At 36.2% G+C, this 20,722-nt stretch overlaps 2 protein-coding genes across 4 annotated transcripts in view; one reads left to right on the forward strand and one right to left on the reverse strand.

Moving 5' to 3' along the window:
- LOC137399366 (26S proteasome non-ATPase regulatory subunit 10-like) overlaps positions 1-18,810 on the forward strand; it is a 48,378-nt gene extending 29,568 nt beyond the window's left edge. For all 3 annotated transcript variants that reach the window (XM_068085446.1, XM_068085448.1, XM_068085447.1), the window contains 7 exons: positions 3,667-3,827; positions 9,911-10,062; positions 10,496-10,723; positions 13,069-13,193; positions 16,267-16,423; positions 17,521-17,723; positions 18,299-18,810. In XM_068085446.1, the coding sequence (XP_067941547.1) occupies positions 3,667-3,827; positions 9,911-10,062; positions 10,496-10,723; positions 13,069-13,193; positions 16,267-16,423; positions 17,521-17,723; positions 18,299-18,436 (1,164 nt within the window). In that variant the 3' untranslated portion in view covers positions 18,437-18,810. The remainder of the gene's footprint in view (positions 1-3,666; positions 3,828-9,910; positions 10,063-10,495; positions 10,724-13,068; positions 13,194-16,266; positions 16,424-17,520; positions 17,724-18,298) is intronic.
- Positions 1-20,722, reverse strand: part of LOC137399367 (maleylacetoacetate isomerase-like) — a 56,876-nt gene that overhangs the window by 25,634 nt on the left and 10,520 nt on the right. Inside the window, exons 3-4 of the mRNA XM_068085449.1 lie at positions 20,615-20,682; positions 19,140-19,301 (exon numbers count right to left, since the gene is read on the reverse strand). Of these exons, the coding sequence (XP_067941550.1) occupies positions 19,140-19,301; positions 20,615-20,682 (230 nt within the window). The remainder of the gene's footprint in view (positions 1-19,139; positions 19,302-20,614; positions 20,683-20,722) is intronic.

Genomic DNA, 20,722 nt, shown 5'->3' on the forward strand with positions numbered 1-20,722 from the left:
GACCATAAAATCTGCTGTAATTAAGCTAGAATCAAAATTCTTTTTGCAAAATAACTGAGAATTTCCTCCTTCTGTTAGTTTAGCTAACTCCAAATCTCACACATGCGACTTAATCATGGTATCTGAGATCATGACCCATTTTGTCAAGAGTTAAAAATGAACTTGCTCTATATTAAGAGATCAACCTTCAAATCATTGGCGATCGTCAGAAATTCATCTCTGCTAGATTGAATTGATTTGTCATTAACTGATTGACCAGTAGCGGATAGCCGGTCTTTGCAGCGATTGCATATTTACCATTTATTGGTGGGCATACTTCTGCCTCGCTAATAACTACGATATAAAAAGGAATCAATAACACTTGGCTGACGTATTCCTAGTAAATCTGGGTGGAAGTTTATAAATCGTGAACTAGACTTGAATGAATCTAATGAATGAAATGAGACGGTTAATTACAAGTCAAAAATTAAAACTATCCTTTCTTTCACTTTAACTACAAGTTAAAAGGCGGACAGCTCGCTTGTATTTTAAATGCAGCTTTGTCAAAATTACGTGAATCCAGATCTGAACTAATATTTATTCAGGTCAACAGTCCTATGAACGGGTTACGAATTTCCTGGAATACCAATACCAAACGTAAATAAACCTCATCCTACAAATCGCTGGTATGAATAGGAGGAATGCATTCAGTTTGCTTGCAATTTTTTCCTGAAACTAGATTAGAAATGCTACTCTAAGTAGCCTGAGGTAAACACAGACTCAGACGAGTATCTATATATTTAGCCTCAGCAACATATAAATACTATCTGATGCCGCTATTTTATATCAGCTGACAACGCTGCCAGCTCGACAATTGACTGACCTATGTCTTTCATCTCATTCTAAGAATAGCTCGGAGTTGAGCAAGGCTTTCATTATCGATAGCGCTCACTCGATTTCTGGTCAAAGACAGACGAGCCCAATCATTAGCAGCTGGTTCTGCCTTATTGCTCATTTAACACGAGAGAACTAATCGACGCATGATCACACTTAATAAATATTGACGATCTGCTATATGTTATTAGCTCGCCTCTAGAAGCAGCAAATCGACATGCAGCCTGTGACCTGTCAGCCAGTTTTCTGAGCTAATAGTTTATTTTCAAACCATAGCTACATAGATGTAGGTCGACAGCTCAGAACAAAGTGTGAATGTTTTAATGGCAGCACAACCTGAGCATCTTGCCAATGTTATAAACACTTGTTATTTTCAATAATATCCCCTCCCTGCTGATGTCTAGCACAATAAAGTTAAGAGCCTCTGGCCATTTTCAACAAATGTTTGTCAGTTTTACTAGGTGTGGAGATGACAAGCATAGCACTTCAGTAACTTATAACAACAAAAGTGTTCCCTCATTGATAATAGAGTTAGCCTACGAAGTACAGTCATACATCAACATATGAGCTTAATAAGTCCCTGGACTGAGCTCATATAACAGTTCTCTCATGTCTCAAAGCAATATCCTTCGTTTTTTCGTGACGCCATTCCATCGTTGTCTGCCATCTTTATGAACAACTTTTATCGTTAAAAACACGAAGCTTCTACAATTAATTATTGCAAACAATGCTTTTGTTTGCAAACTTTTTATTTTAGTATCAAAACAACACCGAAAAATATTATTAATCAAAAGAATGACGATGGTTTTCTACAAAGATGGCAGCTTTTTCGTGGACGAGCGCACGTGCAAACAGGGTGATGACGTAAAAAAACGATGGATTTCCTATATAAAACAACTAAATACAAATTATTCCCCAAACTATGAGAATCCAACTAAGAACAGGATATTACGATAGAAAAAGGTGTTTTGAATTGTTGTTATTCACTATCTGCGCTTACAAAGTAACGAATACCTATTTAAAGCCTGAGTATCTATTTAGTAGCTGAGAAGGTCAATCGTCATGATCATCAGACCTACACTCTCATTCGGAGTTTATGGTGTAAGATATCATTTAGACTAAGGTCTAATTTTATCGTCAAAACGATAAAATTAGACCTTAGTCTAAATCTAAAATTAGACTAAGGTCTAAATCATGTCAAATGTTTTCAAATTCATTCATAATGTGGATTACAATCTGACCTGAAAAATTTATTAAAGCGTTTTGAATGAATTTGATGAATGCGTTTGATGAATGATGAGAATACTCTTCAGGAACACCATTCGACGTAATAGCAGCCATTGTTATGGCGTATTCTAACTTTAAAACATTTAAAAAATGTCTTTAGAAATTAAAAATGTTCTGCCCTTTTTTCGACTCCAAAGCTTTACAGTGTTGTCTTCAAAACTTTAAAACGATACCCTCAAAATAATTAATAACAGCACCACAATAATATTTTATAATCAATGTAGTTCCTTATTTAACTCGGTCTGATACTTTGACATATATAAAAATGGTTTAGCAAAAATATTAAGACCGACAGCATTAATGTCGATTCGCCCAACGGAGAGACTGAAATATAGGCGACACTAGCATCGCTTCACCCATAAAAGAGTTAAATTTATCTTCCTAAAATTCTGACAAGCTAGTCTAAAAATACAACGCCACCCTTTATTTGAACACCACCTCTAATTAAACGCCACTATAGAGGAAGGGTTGAAAAATAGAGAGCCATGGCGTTCAAATAGAGGTTTTGCGGTCGTTGATAGACTTTAGATAGTATTCTATTGTAATATCGTAGAATGCTTATTTTTAATTTGCTCTTTTGATGACCGGAAATTTTGTGCTCCTTTAATCGTACTACAAAAAATAGGTTACTTCTGGGCATCAACTGAGCTGCCTCATAACTTCAGACTAATGGCATTCACTTTTCTTTTTCCATATAAAGTAAGGCACTTGTTGGCTAGTTCTGGGGCACACACCAGCACCTTTCAAGAGCATTTCCCTTTTTAAAGATGAGCTTATTATACAAAACTTTAGTAGATTTTATTAGAAAGCATCGAGATTTTTCTATCATTTGAGATTGTTTTTGATGTATGAGGGGATTTGACTGCCAGGATGTTTCAAGATTAAAATTGGCAAAACCTGATCACGGTTAAAACGCTCAGATCAAGCGAAAGTGCGATAATGATGTCTATAGTTGCAAAAAGACCAACAGAATAGAGACGCGTAACGCTGCAATTTAGATGGAATAGCCAATATCAACTGTAGCAAAGATAGCAAATTGTAAATGAATTTTTCTTCTGAGCACTATAACCACGACCAAATTTTGTCGATTTTAATCTTAAAACATCCTGGCGGTCAGATCACATCAAGCATAAAAAATAATCGCAACTAATGGAAAAATGCTGATAATTCTAATAAAAACAGTCAAAATTTTGTGTAAGTTGATCTTTAAATGACATGTTCAAAGGTGCCTGTCAGGTTAACAAAACTCCGAGCATCCCAAATAATAAAATTATACAAGCAAACTCTCATCCCATGTCTATGTGTTACAAATTAGCTAAAATCTCAAGTGCAGACAGAACCTTTTTTCCCTAAATGCTCTCAGTGAACAGCCTTTTAAAGAAAAGTGTCTGTAGGAGTAATGATATCTCCAGAAACTAGCTTCAATTGAATTTTGGTGGTTATGATGAGGATGGAGCATTGATCAGTATTTGGAACAAGAGATTCATGATAACAATTCCTTTGCAGGGGGATACGAATGACCCAGTTATAGAGAAGCTCCTAGAAACCGTCAACAATGAGAATGACCAGGAGTTAGAGCAGGTGCTGAAGATAGAGAATAACCAACTAGAGAGAATTAGACAAACAGACATCCGTGGGGCCTCATTATTGCACTACGCCTGTAGCAGGTATGTAAGCATGACAGCTAGCAGCAGCTATGTATGTATGACAGCTAGCAGCAGGTATGTGTATAAGAGAACATGCAGCAGGTATGTGCGTATGAACACTTCCAGTCAGTATGTGTGCATGACAACTTGCAGCAGGTATATGTATATGACAACTTGCAGCAGGTATATGTATATGACAACTTGCAGCAGGTATATGTGTATGACAACTTCCAGCATGCGTAAGCGTATGACAGCTTTCAGAAGGTATATATATGCAAATGACAATTTGCAGCAGGTATGTGCATATGACAGCTCACTTCAAATCATAGTAGACTAGCTGTAATCGTACAAGTAGTAGTTAAGGAAACTACAATACCTTCCATACAATCACTATAGCAACTTATAGTACTAGTTTTATAAAGAAAGTCAGGTGTGTATGAGTGTGGGTTCCGCTTATAGCAGCTAGCAATAGGTGTGTTTATAAAATAGACTGCTAGCCCCCTGCCACTGAATCTGATCCGAAGCTTTCCAAAAACCGAATCAACTAAATTGGCAAAAAAGCCGCGGCACGGGTCAAAACCGAACTCAGAAAACTAACACCGTTCGAGTCAGATGATTACATAAGTACCATTGTAAACACAACGATTGAATCAACCATTTGCAAAAAAAATAAAGAAAATGTTATACTCGCTAATGATGCATTGTCCAATTAAACATGAGATTCAGTTGTGCTTGATGGAAACACGTAGATTGCTTCTGAGACTTCTTCCAACTAAAACATTTGGTGTCAGATGCTCCTGTTTGGTCCATACGGGGTCATAGCTTTACAGTAGTACAACTTGAGGTATATGTAATGGCAGTTTGTATGCCAAGCTAGAACGAGTCATTCTATGACAGACTTCAAGTGATTTGACAGGCTACAGCAGGTTACACTAGTACGACATGTTAGAACAGAAGCACGTAGGACACCGTTTGACAAAATTATGTGCACAGGTGACAGTATGGAGCTAGTGGTTGAATATACTTAAAAGCCTGCTTACAATCTCTGCAGCCATACAGTGTGTGCAGTTATGAAACTGAGTGAAATGGTATGAAATCCGCTATTTTTGCATGGGCCTCACAGGGACAATCCAGATCAACGATATTTAGCACATTTACTATGTACGGCTAGCAAGTTCTCAACACCGTGGTTCAGATAACTCCTTTTTCAAAGGTTCTAGTAAAGAGGCAGATAACTTTGGTTGTATGTTTGCAAACGGCATCCAGTTAAAGATCCTTTCCCGATGACCAATGCTAACAGTGCAACATGTTTTGGCAGTAAAAAAGAAACCAATACTTTATTTAGAATTAAAGTGAAAAATTAGAAAAAGACATGAGCAAATTAAACAAATTCTAATTAAATTAAAATTTAATTCTTTAAAGAAGTTCTTTAAAATATCTGTGCAACCATTTAGTATTTTCCACAAAAAAGAAAGTGAACGTGATGTGAAGAAAAGAAAGCCTGAAGTGAGTGAAAGTGAAAAATATAGTCTTGAAGATTAAATATTTAACGTAAAATATATCACAGGAAAAAAATATAAATAAAGTATGCTGAAGTAAAGTTCACGCAGTTGGAGTGGAACAACTCCATATCCTTATCACCAGCTTTACTGATCAAACTCCATTTTCTGTATTCCCATGTCTACGCCTCTATTCATCTGTCTTCAAATGTCACGGCAACATGACAAAAACATCAATTATTACTCTATCGATCTGGTTAATTATTACTCTATCGATCTGGTTTCTGACGTAAAATTTAATTTTTACAGTTTTATATGCTGCATTTCATTTGATTTTTTTCCTAATTATTTCCAGAATTTATCAATAAGTTTTTCAGTTGTAAAACCAGCTAAATATGTTTTTATGCTTTTGTAAAAATATTTGCTCTGAAAAGTGACGATTTTGACCCGCACAAATATTGAAACGGATTAACTTTGCATACCGAGGTCTGACTTTTTATTTAATAATGCTGAACAAGTCAACTGGCAAGTGCAGCAAACTGTTGTCATACTAGAATTCTATTGTTTAAAAACATATATTGGATTTTGTTCTAAAATGCTCATCAGTGTCCTATAAGAAGTTGTCTTCTTTTTGGTCTTTCATTCTTGTCAGTTTTTATGGCCTCCTCTGCAGTTGCAGGTTTTATGGTTTTTAGTGCCTCAAATAGCTAAATGAGAGGTGCCTAAGATCATCTATGTAGAGTAGAAGCAATTAGCAGGTATGCAGCTTGTCAAATAGGAATACCAAGGTATATACTTTAGCCAAAAATATGTATGTACTACAAGTAGTGGTCATTAATAATACACGTCAGCAGCTAATTATGTATTCATAGCCCACTCACCGTGAAGGGAAACGATTACAAAATAAATCGCATTTCAGGGCTGCATTCGCCAGGGTGTATGTTTCTATGGCATGGTTAATCCGCAAGTTTGCACCATCTGCCAGATGGAAACGGCTCAAAACCGCAAGCCAAGCAAGTTTTTTTACTGGATTTGAAATCGTGACAGTTGCAATCGCAAGTTTACAAACAAGCATCTAACTAAAAGGCTCTGCGGTTCTTCTAAGTCTCATCTATTTTATCTACGTTCTCATCACGATTTCAGGCTACAAGCAAAATGGGGTTGAGCTTTCTATTATTAATTAATATTACCTTTTGCGTTTCTATTTCTTTAAAAAAATGTTTAGAAGGTATTTAAAAATCCATCACCTATTTTTTTAATTTGTAATTTTAAAAAGTGAAAAGCGATGAAACTGATGTTTCAATTTCAAATGTCCCGTTACCAGCTTCAGTTTCCGGTTCTTCCTTATGGCTATAAAACTTATGGCAATGACTGTTGTATTATCTCGAGTACAACGAATTATCTCAGACAACGAATTAGACAAAGACAGTCCGATATCTCAATTCTAAAACATCCAGTATCGAGAGGTATCAGTATCGTAGTATTCAAAGTTTTGATGGATAGCTTCTTTTACAACAGTAACCTTTTTTATACACACACTTCTATGTACATTATACTTACATACTTACTTCTATGTACATTACATTAATTCACCGTATTCATAATTTTTATTTTGTTTTCTCAGGTTGTAATAATTGTATCAGTATTAAATCATTTTTCATTGTAAACATAGCTAAACAGACATTACTTGCAATTTATTTCACAATTAAACACCTTTACACTTGTTTCGCTTTTGTCTTAATTTATTTGAACTGCACAAAACACTTTTCTCATGATATAAAGTTTGAAAGTTAGAATAGTAAATGTTATATGTTAAATAAAAATCAACTTTCTGTGCAGTTTTTTTTATTAACCGGGCAATGGCGGGCATTCATCTAGTCTTTACTATAGTAAGAGCCATGTCTGTCTGTCTGTCCGTCATAAACACACTTGAAGGTTACAAAATAAAGCTACAAAAAGACGTTACAGGTTAAAAAAGAGACCCAAAAAAGATTGCTTTCAACGGAATTTGAACTCATGACTTCAAGCTTGTTAGACCCACACTACCACTTATGCCAATCAACCACCTGCCGCATTCTGAAACAATGGTGAAATTAGTCATTTATTATATTATTATTATTATATTTATTTACGCATGATGGTCTCTCATGGTAAACTGACCTGCCAGTTAGTAATAAAACTATCTGCAGCCTAAACAGCAAAGATTGCTAGTTGGTACATTATAGACCGATTTCTATAAGCAAATTCAAGGTTGGGACATGTTGTTTTAGGAGTTTGTTGCAGACGGCGCCTTAAATTGACTAGAATTTATTGCCTCGTGTGCAGAGTTAGACTGTGAAATTCATTATAAGTGTTCAAGTGCCATACACAAAGAATAATTTCTGTTTTCTGTCACATGTTTAGGTTTCCAGTGAGCAGTTTAATTTCTTTCTCCCATCTTATTGTCCCTCTCCAATACACAGATATATATGTAAACTTGATTGATTGATTTTCCACACTTTCTGCTCATTTTGACAGTGGGAATAATGTTGTACACACCAATACATCAATCTCATGTATAAGTCGATCTTATGTATAAGTTGATCTCATGTCTATGTCGATCTCATGTATAAGCTGATCTTACTTATAAGTCAATCTTATGTATATATTGATCTCGTGTATATGTCAATCTCATGTGTAAGTCGATCTCATGTGTAAGTCTATCTTATGAATAAATTGATCTCATGTCTATGTTGATCTCATGTCTATGTCGATCTCATGTATACATCAATCTCAGGTATAAGTCGATCTCACATATAAGTCGATCTCACATATAAGTCGATCTCACATATAAGTCGATCTCACGTATAAGTTGATCTCATGTATAAGTTGATCTCATGTATATGTCGATCTCATGTATAAGTAAATCTCATTAATACATTGATTTCATGTATATGTCGATCTCAAGTGTAAGTCGACCGTATGTGTAAGTCAATCTCATGTATACGTCGATCTCATGTATAAGTCGATCTCCCGTATAAGTCGATCACACGTATAAGTCGATTTTCCGTATAAGTTGATCTTCCGTATAAGTCGATCTCATGTACATGTCGATCTCATGTACAAGTCGATCGCATGCATAAGTTGATCTCATGTATAAGTCTATAGGTATTTTAAGACAAAAATGACATCATAAGTAGTACTCATGTACAAGTTAATCCCAAAAAAACTTACCATAAAATCGTCTCCCAGAAACTCAACTTATATGTATATATGGTAAGTATCTTCCAGAAGGAATCTTTGATACGGGTTTTTGTTTTATGATTTTGTAAGGCATAATTAGTGAAACATTTGCTTAAAATAAAATTAATGTCAATAAAGTAATATACATATTTTTTGTTACTACACGCGAATTATTATAGTAGAGTCTCAAATGGATTAACAGTTTAACTTTTTGGTGAAGAGTTCAACAGAAATATTAATAGAGAGTTGCTCTAATATCTCGCAGATGATTACAATGTCTTTAGTTATATGAGAAGGCCTGCAAAAGGTCATTCATTGTAATTTCAAATTTCATGCCAGTAAAATATTGCAATCGAGTTTCCAAAGAACTTATGTGTGCGGTGTTGTTACTAACTTGAAACATATTAAACGATAGCTGAATAAAATAGTCCATCGAAAATTCATCAGTTGTATATTTATAGCAAAAAACTGCCTTATGCATTCATGAGAACCATTTTTCTTTTTTTTCCAAGAAGTGACCTATTAGTGGTACACTCTGTTGAAGTAATGGAGATGATACTTCGCTCATTTAGTCTCCAAAAGTTCAATTTTCCCATGACATGCTCCAGTCTAGATAACCACTGAGTGGTTCACGTAACACATACGTGTAAGAGTTTCGCTCAACTACAAGGGCACACAACTACCAGCTGTAGTAGTGAATGTACTGCTAGCAATTCTTATATGATCCTATGTACTTAAAACCTCTCAGTCATGATAATAAACTAAGCTCAATTACTACGGCTGTATTTATAGACAATGACCAGCATTTAAAGATATTAGAGTACACGGTTTGCGCTGCTGCTACAGCAAACTATTGCGCGCTGCAGTGAGCATTAAGCCTGGTTTCCATATGACAGCGCAATGATCGTGCGCGGCCCAGTGATCGTGCGCAATGCAATTCTTGGGCTGCGACGCAGTGTTTCCATAGCACGCGTAGGCGCCATGCTTGCATTGAACAGGGTGGATAATTTTCTTACTTTTTTGTACGGGAGACCGATTTCTTCGGAAAATAGCTCTTCGTTTGAATTGTGGGATAGGTTGAAAAGGTTGAGCGGTGTATTGTGGGATACATCATCACGCGCACCCGCCGCAAGGATCCATTCCGTTGGATCCTTGCGATCAGCGTACACAGGTCGCGCAATCGTCATGCATTGACGTTTCCACATCACAACTGGCCCACGCACGACGTCGTGCGCCTTGTTGCACGCCTTGCGCTGTCATATGGAAACCAGGCTTTACTCATAAACACTACCATTGCGCACTTAATTAACTACTATTATACAGCTACTGTAGTAACAATGTTGACTTGAGAGCATCATGTATGTCACTTCTGTACATTTACAGGAACAACACGGCAGTCGCAGATGTGCTTATACGCTATGGATTTGATGTGAATAAAAGAACAACTAAAGAAATGAATTTGTATATAGAAGCATTCGATTATGTATCCAAGTTTCGAGTTGGCACTACCCCGATATACATTGCGACTGTTTCAGGTGACTACATTATAGCTACCACGTGAGGCAAAAACTAAAATCTCTTAATAGGCACAAACATTGAGCAAAGTTTTCTGGCGACATCACGTAGAGCTTTCAAAAACAAAATTCTTTCTTACTCAAAGACGTGCAACAAATTTGTTCCACGCATGGAAACAAAGTCTATCAAGAATTTCTTTTTTCAAATGTTGTGTATTAGCACAAGTTGTGACAACTCCTATTTTAAAGTTCTAAGTTTTCTTGGCGCTAGATTGGTAAAGAAGTTATCTTCTACTGTTACAGATGATAAATAGCAAACAAGTTTCAGACCTTGGTAGGGTTACACTGAATTCACCAGACAATTACCCTGCATCTATGTTTGACGCAAGCTGACACAAAGTCTCTCTCCGTCAGCATTCTTGCAGATCAGTGAGTCTTTATGTTATCTTGGCAGGTCTTAGCAATGTAACCAATATACTAGCTAAGAATGGAGCTAACGTAAATATAGCTGATATCGAGAGTTACACACCCCTTCACAACGCTGCTTGGCACAGTAAAACAGAGCTCATTCGTCAGTTGCTAGCCAATGGAGCCAAGGTCAATGCACAGGACAGCACCGGCAGCACTCCATTGAGGAAGGCAGCTTATAGGGGGCACATTGACTCAGTCAAGCAACTGCTAGGTAAGGAATGACTATCGATAGGTGTAAAGCTTATCCGTGATTCTGATACAGACTCTACCGTGTTCAGTAAATCCTGTCTATAGCAACAACATCTTGTTTGTTTGAAATGTCCCAATAGCAAAAATTGTTAGATTCGATAGCATTGCACTTCATTAAAAGTTTCCAAAAATGATAAAACGATCGTTGTGTTGATTGGATATGACCTTGATTGCATAGCTTCATAAGTCAATGTATCACACTATGTATACATTAACATAGTGATACATTGACAGTGATGGACAATCGACAGGTTTGAATCGTCTGCAAGATGGAAACGACACAAACCTGCAAGTAAAGCGAGTTTTGCTACTCGCAGATCTTCACTAAATATTTTATTCTTTGTATTATATATTTATATATATATAATAATATATATATTTATATTATTATATATAATACAAATTTATAATACAATAAATATATACAATAATAATACAATAATATATAATACAATATTTATATATATATTTATATATATTTTTATATATATATTTATATATATATTTATATATATAAATATTGTATTATATACTATTGTATTATTATTGTATATATTTATTGTATTATAAATTTGTATTATATATAATAATATATATATATATATATATACAGTCAAACATGGATAACTCGCCCACGGATAGCTCGAACACATGGTTAACTCGAACGGTTTCTTTGGTCCGTTCCCACGTAATGATAAATTGCTATAGATAACTCAAACTCAACACTGTTAACTCGAACTGTTTTTTGCCCAACGGCTATCGAAACGGTTGTTATCGCTTTAGAAAATCACTTTATTCCAAGCCATAGAGGTAAACCTCAACTTTTCGTAATTCATAAGCATCGTTATTACCACCATCGGCAAAATATTTTTGTCAACGACTTTTCTAAAGGTTTGATGAAATTTGATTTATACCAAACATCCGCTTAGCGATCGCCCATCGGAAGCAAGGTAAAGTGAGGTAACCTTTGCATAAACTTCAAGAAAAATCGGCAAAATTGATCGTGAGTAAAAGCTAAAAAAAAAGATGTCTTTTCTTTTGAGCATTTCAACAACGATCAAGTTTTGCCAATGTCAATCTAAAAAACGTCCTGGCAATAACATCACCTCAAACAACAAACCAATCTCAAGTGATAGAAAAATCTCTATACTTTTTGATAAAAACGTTTTAAACTTTACATTAGAAGCATTTAATTTGAAACAAGCCATTTGTGCTTTTGATTTATATTATAGTTTGTATATGTACATGTATCTACTAATAAATAAGTAAATACATGGACTTGTGACAGTGCTCTGATAACTTGAACGCTCTGATAATTCGAACACTTTCGCTCGGTCCCGTGAAGTTCGAGTTATCCATGTTTGACTGTATATATATATTTATATATATTTATATATATATATATATTTACATATATTTATTTTATCCTTGTGGCAAATATTAACAGGACTTCCAAATGATGCGCAAGAAAATCCCGCGCAAGCTATTCCATTTTTAACATTTTTATACCTCAGTCATTCTTATTTCTATTTGAGCAGCTCCGAATGCGCTGACATGACCTCTGACAGAAATTTAATCTTTTTAACAAAGCGCCCGCGTTAATCCGCAACATGTGAATGTTTGTTAAAACACAGTAACTAAACGATCGCACAACTCCAAATCTGCATCATTGGCACTATGAAAACAGTGATTGACATACCAGTCTGACTTGTGTAGTCACCGATGTATCAGTATGGTGCCCTTTTCAAATACCAGTGCCATAAAACTACTGTATATGCAGATCACACAGCAGTCTTGTAAAATAAATGCTGATCCAGGCACACTCTAAACTGGGAGAGTGTCTGGACAGTCTCACTTTTGCAAACATGATTAAGGAAATCAAAACTAATTTGTCTGTGAAAAACATTCTAATATAAATTGCTGTCATTTTCTAAAGGCGATCCTTTCATAGAAATACACTATGAATACTAACATAGTGAGAGTTTTTACAATAAATGCTGTTAGAGTGACAAGACCGAGAACTTGGGTAACCTGCGCCTGCCATGGCTGATATTCCTCCTAGTTCGCCATGGATAACTGCAATAGTGTTATTGCAGGTATGGTGTTATTATAGTTATTGCAGTTATGGTGACAGCTAATAGTGGTATGCAGTTACGGTGACAGTTAATAGTGGTATGCAGTTATGGTGACAGTTAATAGTGGTATGCAGTTATGGTGACAGCTAATAGTGGTATGCAGTTATGGTGACAGTTAACAGTGGTATGCAGTTATGGTGACATTTAGCATGGGACCACTTGAACCTTTCAGTTGCTGGAGCCGATCCAAACATAAGAACAAAAAAAGGAAGGGCAGCGATTCATTGTGCTGCCTTATATGGACACACGGATATCATAGCTCTGCTGTTAGCACATGGTGCGACTGTCAACATCCAGGTGAGTTCCCATATCACTACAGTCAAAGGTTAGCGTCGATAATTGACCAGCTTTCATAGTCTTTGTTAACAATTCAGCTGACAGATTTGACTTCAAGTAGACAGTATTCTAAAGGAACCGTCAAAAGGAATAATTGCAAGAATTGTGAATGTTGTTGTCTGTGAGCTGTCTTTTTGTCTGCGATTTGTCTGTGAGCTAGATATTAAGCCCGAGCTTGCTTAAAACTCAGCCCGGTCCAATTAATTCATAGAGAGCTTTTACGCCTGGTTCCCATATCGATTGCGAGACCCGGCGGTAATCTTGCGCAGCAAAACGCTTGCGATGCTAAGCGCTTCTGTTCACATATAGCTGCATCGCTAATAACCACATAAAAATGTTCACTCGCCATGCCGTTTTGATAATGGTGACCTTCACCTGTACAGCGCATTTTGATAAGGTTTTGCCAGTGGCTTTTCGCGAAATTTGAACAGCGCTAAACTCTTGCATTGACCGCCGGCAACTACCGGTGGTACTCGGCATGTAAGTTCACATTTCACCGCAGCAGCCTGCGGTGCTGTAGCCGGTGCTTTGCGGCGTATATGGGAACCAGGCTTTAGTCATCAGTTGGTAGTGAATTACATTATTGACCAGCAAGAAACTGTTATTATGAATCGAAGAAACTAATTGTGAGACACAGAGAAACTTGTTATTGATCAACGAGCAACTGACATCATTAGGTAAAGAGAAACTGCTATCATTGACCAAACAGAAATAGTTACTATTGACAAAAGAGTAGCTGATATTATTAGCCTATTATTATACTTAATAGACTGTTATCATTAACCGATGAGAAACTGTTATTATTGGTTAATGATGAACTTTGAAAAACCATAAAACTTGTTACCATTTGCTAATTACACGTATTAGTTAAACATATATGTAGATATACCATCATTAAATCCAACCTGTCTACCTCGTCATCGTTAACAAGTGTAAAACTACTGTCAGTGAGCTTCTGCTCAAGTGAAAATTGACAAAAACATTTATTAATAAAAAAAACTTCTGTGAAGTTGCCATTTAATGTTTCCAGTACAGTAATACTTCAACTTACGAGTGCTCCAACTTACCAGTGCTCCAACGTACGAGAAACTTGAGATATGAGCCAGCTTTTAAGCAAGTTTCAGCACTAACATACGGGTCATGTTTGAGATACGAGCACTTGAGTCAGTTGTCAAGTATGCCGGAGGTGTTTTATGAGAACAGCATCACTCTGTATTTTTCAACTGCTCAGGTTATACTGTTGTACCGTGTTTTTTTTGTGCACGATTTTCTGTGCAGAATTATGTGAATTAATCGTACTGTGCGTAGACCGAAAGTTTGCCAGTAAAATGAAAGATAATACAAAGAAAAAGCAAATGATAACAATTGATATTAAACGGGAAAATATTGAAAAATATGCAAAATGTGTATGCGTGATTGAGCTAGCGCGGCAATATGACAGAAATACATTCATAATTATCAAACAGAAGGATTATATTCAGGGCATTTAGTTCGCAAAAGGACTAACCATAGTTTCTAAGCGGTGCAGCGATCTTCATGACCGCTGGTGGCATTGGACAAACAACTGGCCGGTGACAGCGTAACTGAAACGATGCTATGTGAAAAGGCCGGCGCTATCTATCCAAACTGTTTAATAGACATTCGGACAAGCTGGCTAGTGGTCGTGCATTAACCATTTGTGACGACACCTGTGTTCGTCCTAATCGCAACATGTTGCAAGGGCGACAAAGGCAAACGTCCTTAGATAGGTTTATCTTAAAACGACCGACTAGTCGTGAGAGCGAAAAAAAGGAAAAATTTCTCGTTAACCAGCGAGAAACTTCAAATTATGAACGCCGAAGAAATTTTAATTACGTTTAGTTGAAAATGAAAGTTTGCTTTTAGGTTTGCTTCCAAGTTTGTCTTTTAACACTTTGATAAAATCCAAATTTATCAAAGTCAAATGTTGTAACGAAGGATAACTTATATCTCCCTCCCTGGCAAATGCGAGTGTTAACTGCTATTGTATGTATTTAATTTTACATTTTAATTAATCACATTTCCTTGCATTATTTTTATTTGTTGCTTTTTGAAGGCATGTAGTACGTAAGAACAATAACCAACATGTTCTTTCTGTTACAATATCTTGTTTTGAGTGTTTTATTTGCTTTTTTAGAGTAGGGAAACCAATCAATGTATATTTAATTGTTCTATATATAAATAAATTGCACCAACATGCGAGTAAATCGACATACGAGGTCAGTCTCGGAACGCATTAAGCTCGTAAGTTGAAGTATGACTGTATACCGAATGCAGGTTCGTTCAGTTGAATACAATCAAAACTGTATTTGTACAATCTAGTATCAGATAAGCTTCGTTTTACATATGGTTACATAAGGTTTAAAGTGTCTGGCATCTATGTGATAAGTGCCATAACTTCAAAGGCACCAAATTCAACTTCAAACTTCAAATTCAACAATTTCAGATGTTGAACTCTGAAAAGAGAAATATTTAAGAATTCTCTTGTCAGAACTCTTTAAAAAGTGTTGTGTAGAGAACCTCTATTCACCAAATTCTCTTTAAAACATTTACATACACTCAAAAATAGCATTCGTGTGCACTTGGTGAAGCATGCTTAAAATTGACAAAATAGCACAAAAATAGGGAGTTGTCTGATCTTTGACTAAATCCTTCAATGAAAGAGAAGGTAAGTCAAAGTTCATATTTCACGGATAACCACAGGCAATAGTTTGTGATAAATCTACAAACGAATTTTAGCTAAACCCGCTAAAAGAGCTATTCAGCGTGGTCATGAACGTGTTTTAGGTCTTTTTCTGCCCAGCGGTTTTCCATGGAGCGGTGGCAATACCAGTAGCAGAATACGTAGCACAACTCCAGTTGAAGACAGTTCTAAATTTTGACACCCTTTGTCTATCAATCTCTACCAGAAAATTGATTCAATGCAAAGATTAATGTTCAGCCTAGAATTTGCCTCAAGAATGTTGGTTGTGTTTGAGAACAGAAACAGGAAACAAAGATATGTCATCACTTGTAGGATAACGACGATATAACTCCCCTGCACGCTGCGGTTTACAATGGTAAAAGGCTGGCTGTTCGACTCTTGCTCAAATCAGAAGCAGATGTAAACAGACAGAGCAAGTTTGGCAACACTCCCCTACACCTGGCTTGTATGGAGAAGTGGTTTGTTATAGGTATGACTCATACCAGAGTATCGAAGACCAGTGTACCATTTGCGATTTGACAGTAGAAAAATTATATTCTTTATTTTTTTTCTGAAGTGCCTATTCATTCATTTCTTTTTAATTCTTTTTTAGACATTTTCATCAATCAATCTGAATCAACTTAAACTTCTATCATTTTCTTACTCACTTACTCAAAAATATAATTACACCTGTCCATAAACACAACAAACAGACACAGGAGTTAATACGTGGATTATGCTGAGGAATGCGAGAGTGTTTATGGACAGATGTAAGTATATATCAGAGTAATAGTGAGTCAGAGAATGATAGAAATTTAAGTTGATTCAGATTGATTGATGACAATGTCTAGGAAAGAATTATAGAAAAATGAACGAAAAGGCACTTTACAAGGAAAAGAAAGAATCTAACTTGTCTACTGGCAAATGGCGCACCAGTCTTTCATACTAGAGCAATACATTTGCTAGTTTAAATAGTTTAATAATGTTGGGGATAATAACTCCCAATTTATTAAAGTGCACATGTGTGTTCATGGGTATGTGTTCACGCAAAACGCTATGCTCACAATACGCTATAGTTACATAACCAGCATATGCTCTGTGATTTGCACCCGGGTCGTTAAAATATTGGGTTTCACAACTCTGTCTGGTTCCTGGGAACCAGCCTCTTACGCACCTACCTGCAGGATATCTGACTACAAATGACAGATAGCTAGTTGGAGGTAAAAAAAAACTTGAAAACGGATAATAATAAAATGATGTTTGTACTATGCAACAAACAATGCAATGTATTGTGCAATTGCAACAATGCATTGCAATTGCAAAAATGCAGTGCAATTGCAGCAATGTATTGCAGCAATGTATTGCAATTATGCATTGCAATTGCAACAATGCATTGCAATTGAAACAATGCATTGCAATTGCATTCATATTTGATCAAGGCTGCACTACCAGTATATTTTAATTGCAACAACAATGGATATTTTTTATTTATTGTATATGCAATAAATAAAAATTATATATTGTCAATTTTACGACGACGCATTATTAATCAATGCACAAATAATACTACTCCCTCTCATATTGTAGTGGGATTACTCGCGCAAGCAGGCGGTAATTACAACATCGAGAACAGGTTTGGTGAAACGCCAATATCAATAATGGAAACCGGAAATGCCGGTAAGCGAGTGTGCTGTTTCGGCAAGAGTAAAATACCATCCATTACAGAACTAGAGAGAATGGAAGCTGAACATCGAGACTCGCAGTACGTTACACAGTCATCTGCCAGCCAGGTAAGATCTTCGAGGGATAATCCAATGCAAGGAATCTCTAAATTCTATTGCTATGAGAAAAGACTCACAATCTTATTATTCATTCATTCGCTTATTCTCTGTCCATCCATTTGACCCATATCTATACTTGCTTAATTTTTGCTCAAGCTGTCCCTCTGACATGCTGCCTCTTGTCCAACCTACTCAGCAGCTTTCATAGATGCATTCATAGATGCATTCATAGATGCATTCAGCATTTGTGTAACACCCAGTCTTTGCCAACCTACCGATTTACCACCGATATGCTAGGCTTGCAGACAACCCAGATCTGAACGAGCCATTTAATATGTTTCCATTGTACGTATGACACAAATTTCCCGTCACATTTCACAGTCACATTTCACGGATCGATGCGAGCCCTTTGAAAAAGATAAAGATTTGTATAGTTGCAACTGATGCTGTTGAAATTAAAGCAACAGCATCAGTTTCAAGCTGTAAAGGTAGATACGTAGTCAAATGAAGAATTGGAAGTAGTGCATCCATTGACAAATACCATACAGAGTCCCTATCTGATATATATATGTATATACATTTAGGTGATCGTGAATGGAATAAAATCACAACTGCACGCAGTGCCGGAGTCCGCAAACCAGCAATCTCAACCTCAACCATCGCCTCCCTCTCATCAATCTCACGCTTCTCACCAAGAAAGTCGGGAGAGAAAAAAGAAGTAAAACCACAAAGTTCAAATCTATTCTATAGCGAGGAGAGGCCTATCTTAGCCTTTGGTTCAAGAAATCAATATGCTAGAAATCAGAAAACGAAGTACCAAACTGAATATTCAGCTAATTATAAGAGATTTTTCAAACCTGTCAACTAAACCAAAAATTATTTTTATAAATAATTCAGAAGAATGATATAGTAGTCAAACTGATCATGACAAAAATATCCGTGAGATAACCTAATCTACATACAAGCAGCCAGCACATGTCCTCTGTATACAACTAAGTGTCTTTCTTTCATATTAGTACCAAAGCATTTGTAGCTTGCCCTACATGAATTCCATGCTTATTAAGTGTACACAATGTATCGAATCCATGTTCCGATGTCCTAGGTTGACTGTTATTCCTCTTTGTAAATAACAAAATCAGTGTAACTAATGATCGCAACTCTCTTGCATTCATAAGCAAACCTACCTAAGCGTCTACCTGCGTAGTGCACTGACATCACTAAAACACAGACAGGCAAAAGATGATTAGAAAATGATGCTTGAGTGTTATCCCCTCTCGGTTTTAAACTTATATTAAGATACCTAGCTAGATGCGTACGATTGTCAAATATCAACTTCACTGTACGCTTCGCCCAACATCCTTTCGAAAAGAAAGTACATTGGTCTAACTAATTATGGCATACAAAACATTGAACATCAAAACTAACCTTAGCCCGAGTTACAGGGTCAGCGGGAAGGAGTTTGGGACCTTCTTCACGAGTCTCCTCAAGATATTCCATAATAGCCATGGAGTCGGTCAGAGTATGGCCATCTATTATGAGGGTGGGCACATGACCCATCGGGTTCATGGCTCTGTATTCATCCTTGTGCTACATACATGTAAAACAATGTTACACTCAGTTAACAGAAAGATGGATATACCGTTTGTTTTATGTAAACTAGCAAGTTATTTATGCATAAGCTGTCAAAACTGCATGCCAGGACATCTAAACTTATCATCATAGAATATGGTTATAACGTTTCCATGGAGATCAGAATTAACTTGAGAAAAAGATGGCTCAATAGATCATCAACATATCTTATTTTAGTGTGTACATGTACTTGACTAGGTGAACGCCCAGTGTTGCATGGGTAATAAAAACAACTTATAACCAGTGGGAGGTAAAATAGTTGCCATAGGCTAAGTTCACAAACTAGGCAACAGCAAAATTAGCGAAGTGGCTAACTTGAGTAACCTAAGCTAGCAACTAAAGCCTCTAAGCTTACTTAGGATTACTATAATAAGAGCCGTAAAACCAATATAAGGCATGACGTTACAGTTTACGTTATGAGTTACATTTTAAGCTTGTAAATTTTCATCAAATTAATTAATACATGTGTTATCACAATTATTGCATTAAATAGCAATGTGGCTGCTTGGCCTAGTGAGTTAGATCGCCTGTGTGCACACCTGAAGACTCCGAGTTCAAACCCAGTTTGAACTGGCCTTTTCATTCCTAAAACTTTATCGCTGTAACTAGACACACAAATAACAAATGACCCTGAGAAAAACACTGAGAGTTGTATATATAAACTAGAGAGTTGCAGTACCGTTTTTACTCAGTTGAGGATATCTGTATACCAAAACCAACACTGCACCGTTCTCTCTATTAGGAGATAGAACTGGCTTCTAGCAACAAGTATTTTTCAACCATGTCAAGGTTGCTGACAATTATAGAACTATATAGTCTATAACAGTGTCACTATACAGAGTATATAACAGTGTTACTATACAGAGTATATAACAGTGTCACTATACAGAGTATATAACAGTATTACTATACAGAGTATATAACAATTTCACCCTACCGAGTATATAATAGTGTTACTATACATAGTAAAAAAATATGGTAAGGGATGATCAAAAGAATTTCAGTTTGTTCACCAGTTTCATCATCAGAGAATGTTTGTTTAGGAGTGACTAAAGTGGTATGCAAAGATATTTAGAGATATTTTATGGAACAAGATGGTAATTTTTAAATGCTTGACATTTTATTGACTTCCATCTTCAGATTGTAGCAGTTTATAGTCTAGTCAGACATAAGATTCCACGGACTTGCTGGGGGAAGTTCGGAGTACCACAGTAGTCAGTACAAGTATTAGAAAGAAGCAACACGGTTGAACTTATAAGAATAGAACAAACCTGTTCTCCTCCATCTTTGACAAGGTGTACTGCAGAATAGTCATAATCAATTCCCTTGAGAGCGAGAGCTGCAAAAATATACATGTACCAAACTAAAGAGTCTCACCG

Source organism: Watersipora subatra, chromosome 7 (genome assembly GCF_963576615.1).
Source record: "Watersipora subatra chromosome 7, tzWatSuba1.1, whole genome shotgun sequence".
Taxonomy (NCBI): Eukaryota; Metazoa; Bryozoa; class Gymnolaemata; order Cheilostomatida; family Watersiporidae; genus Watersipora; species Watersipora subatra.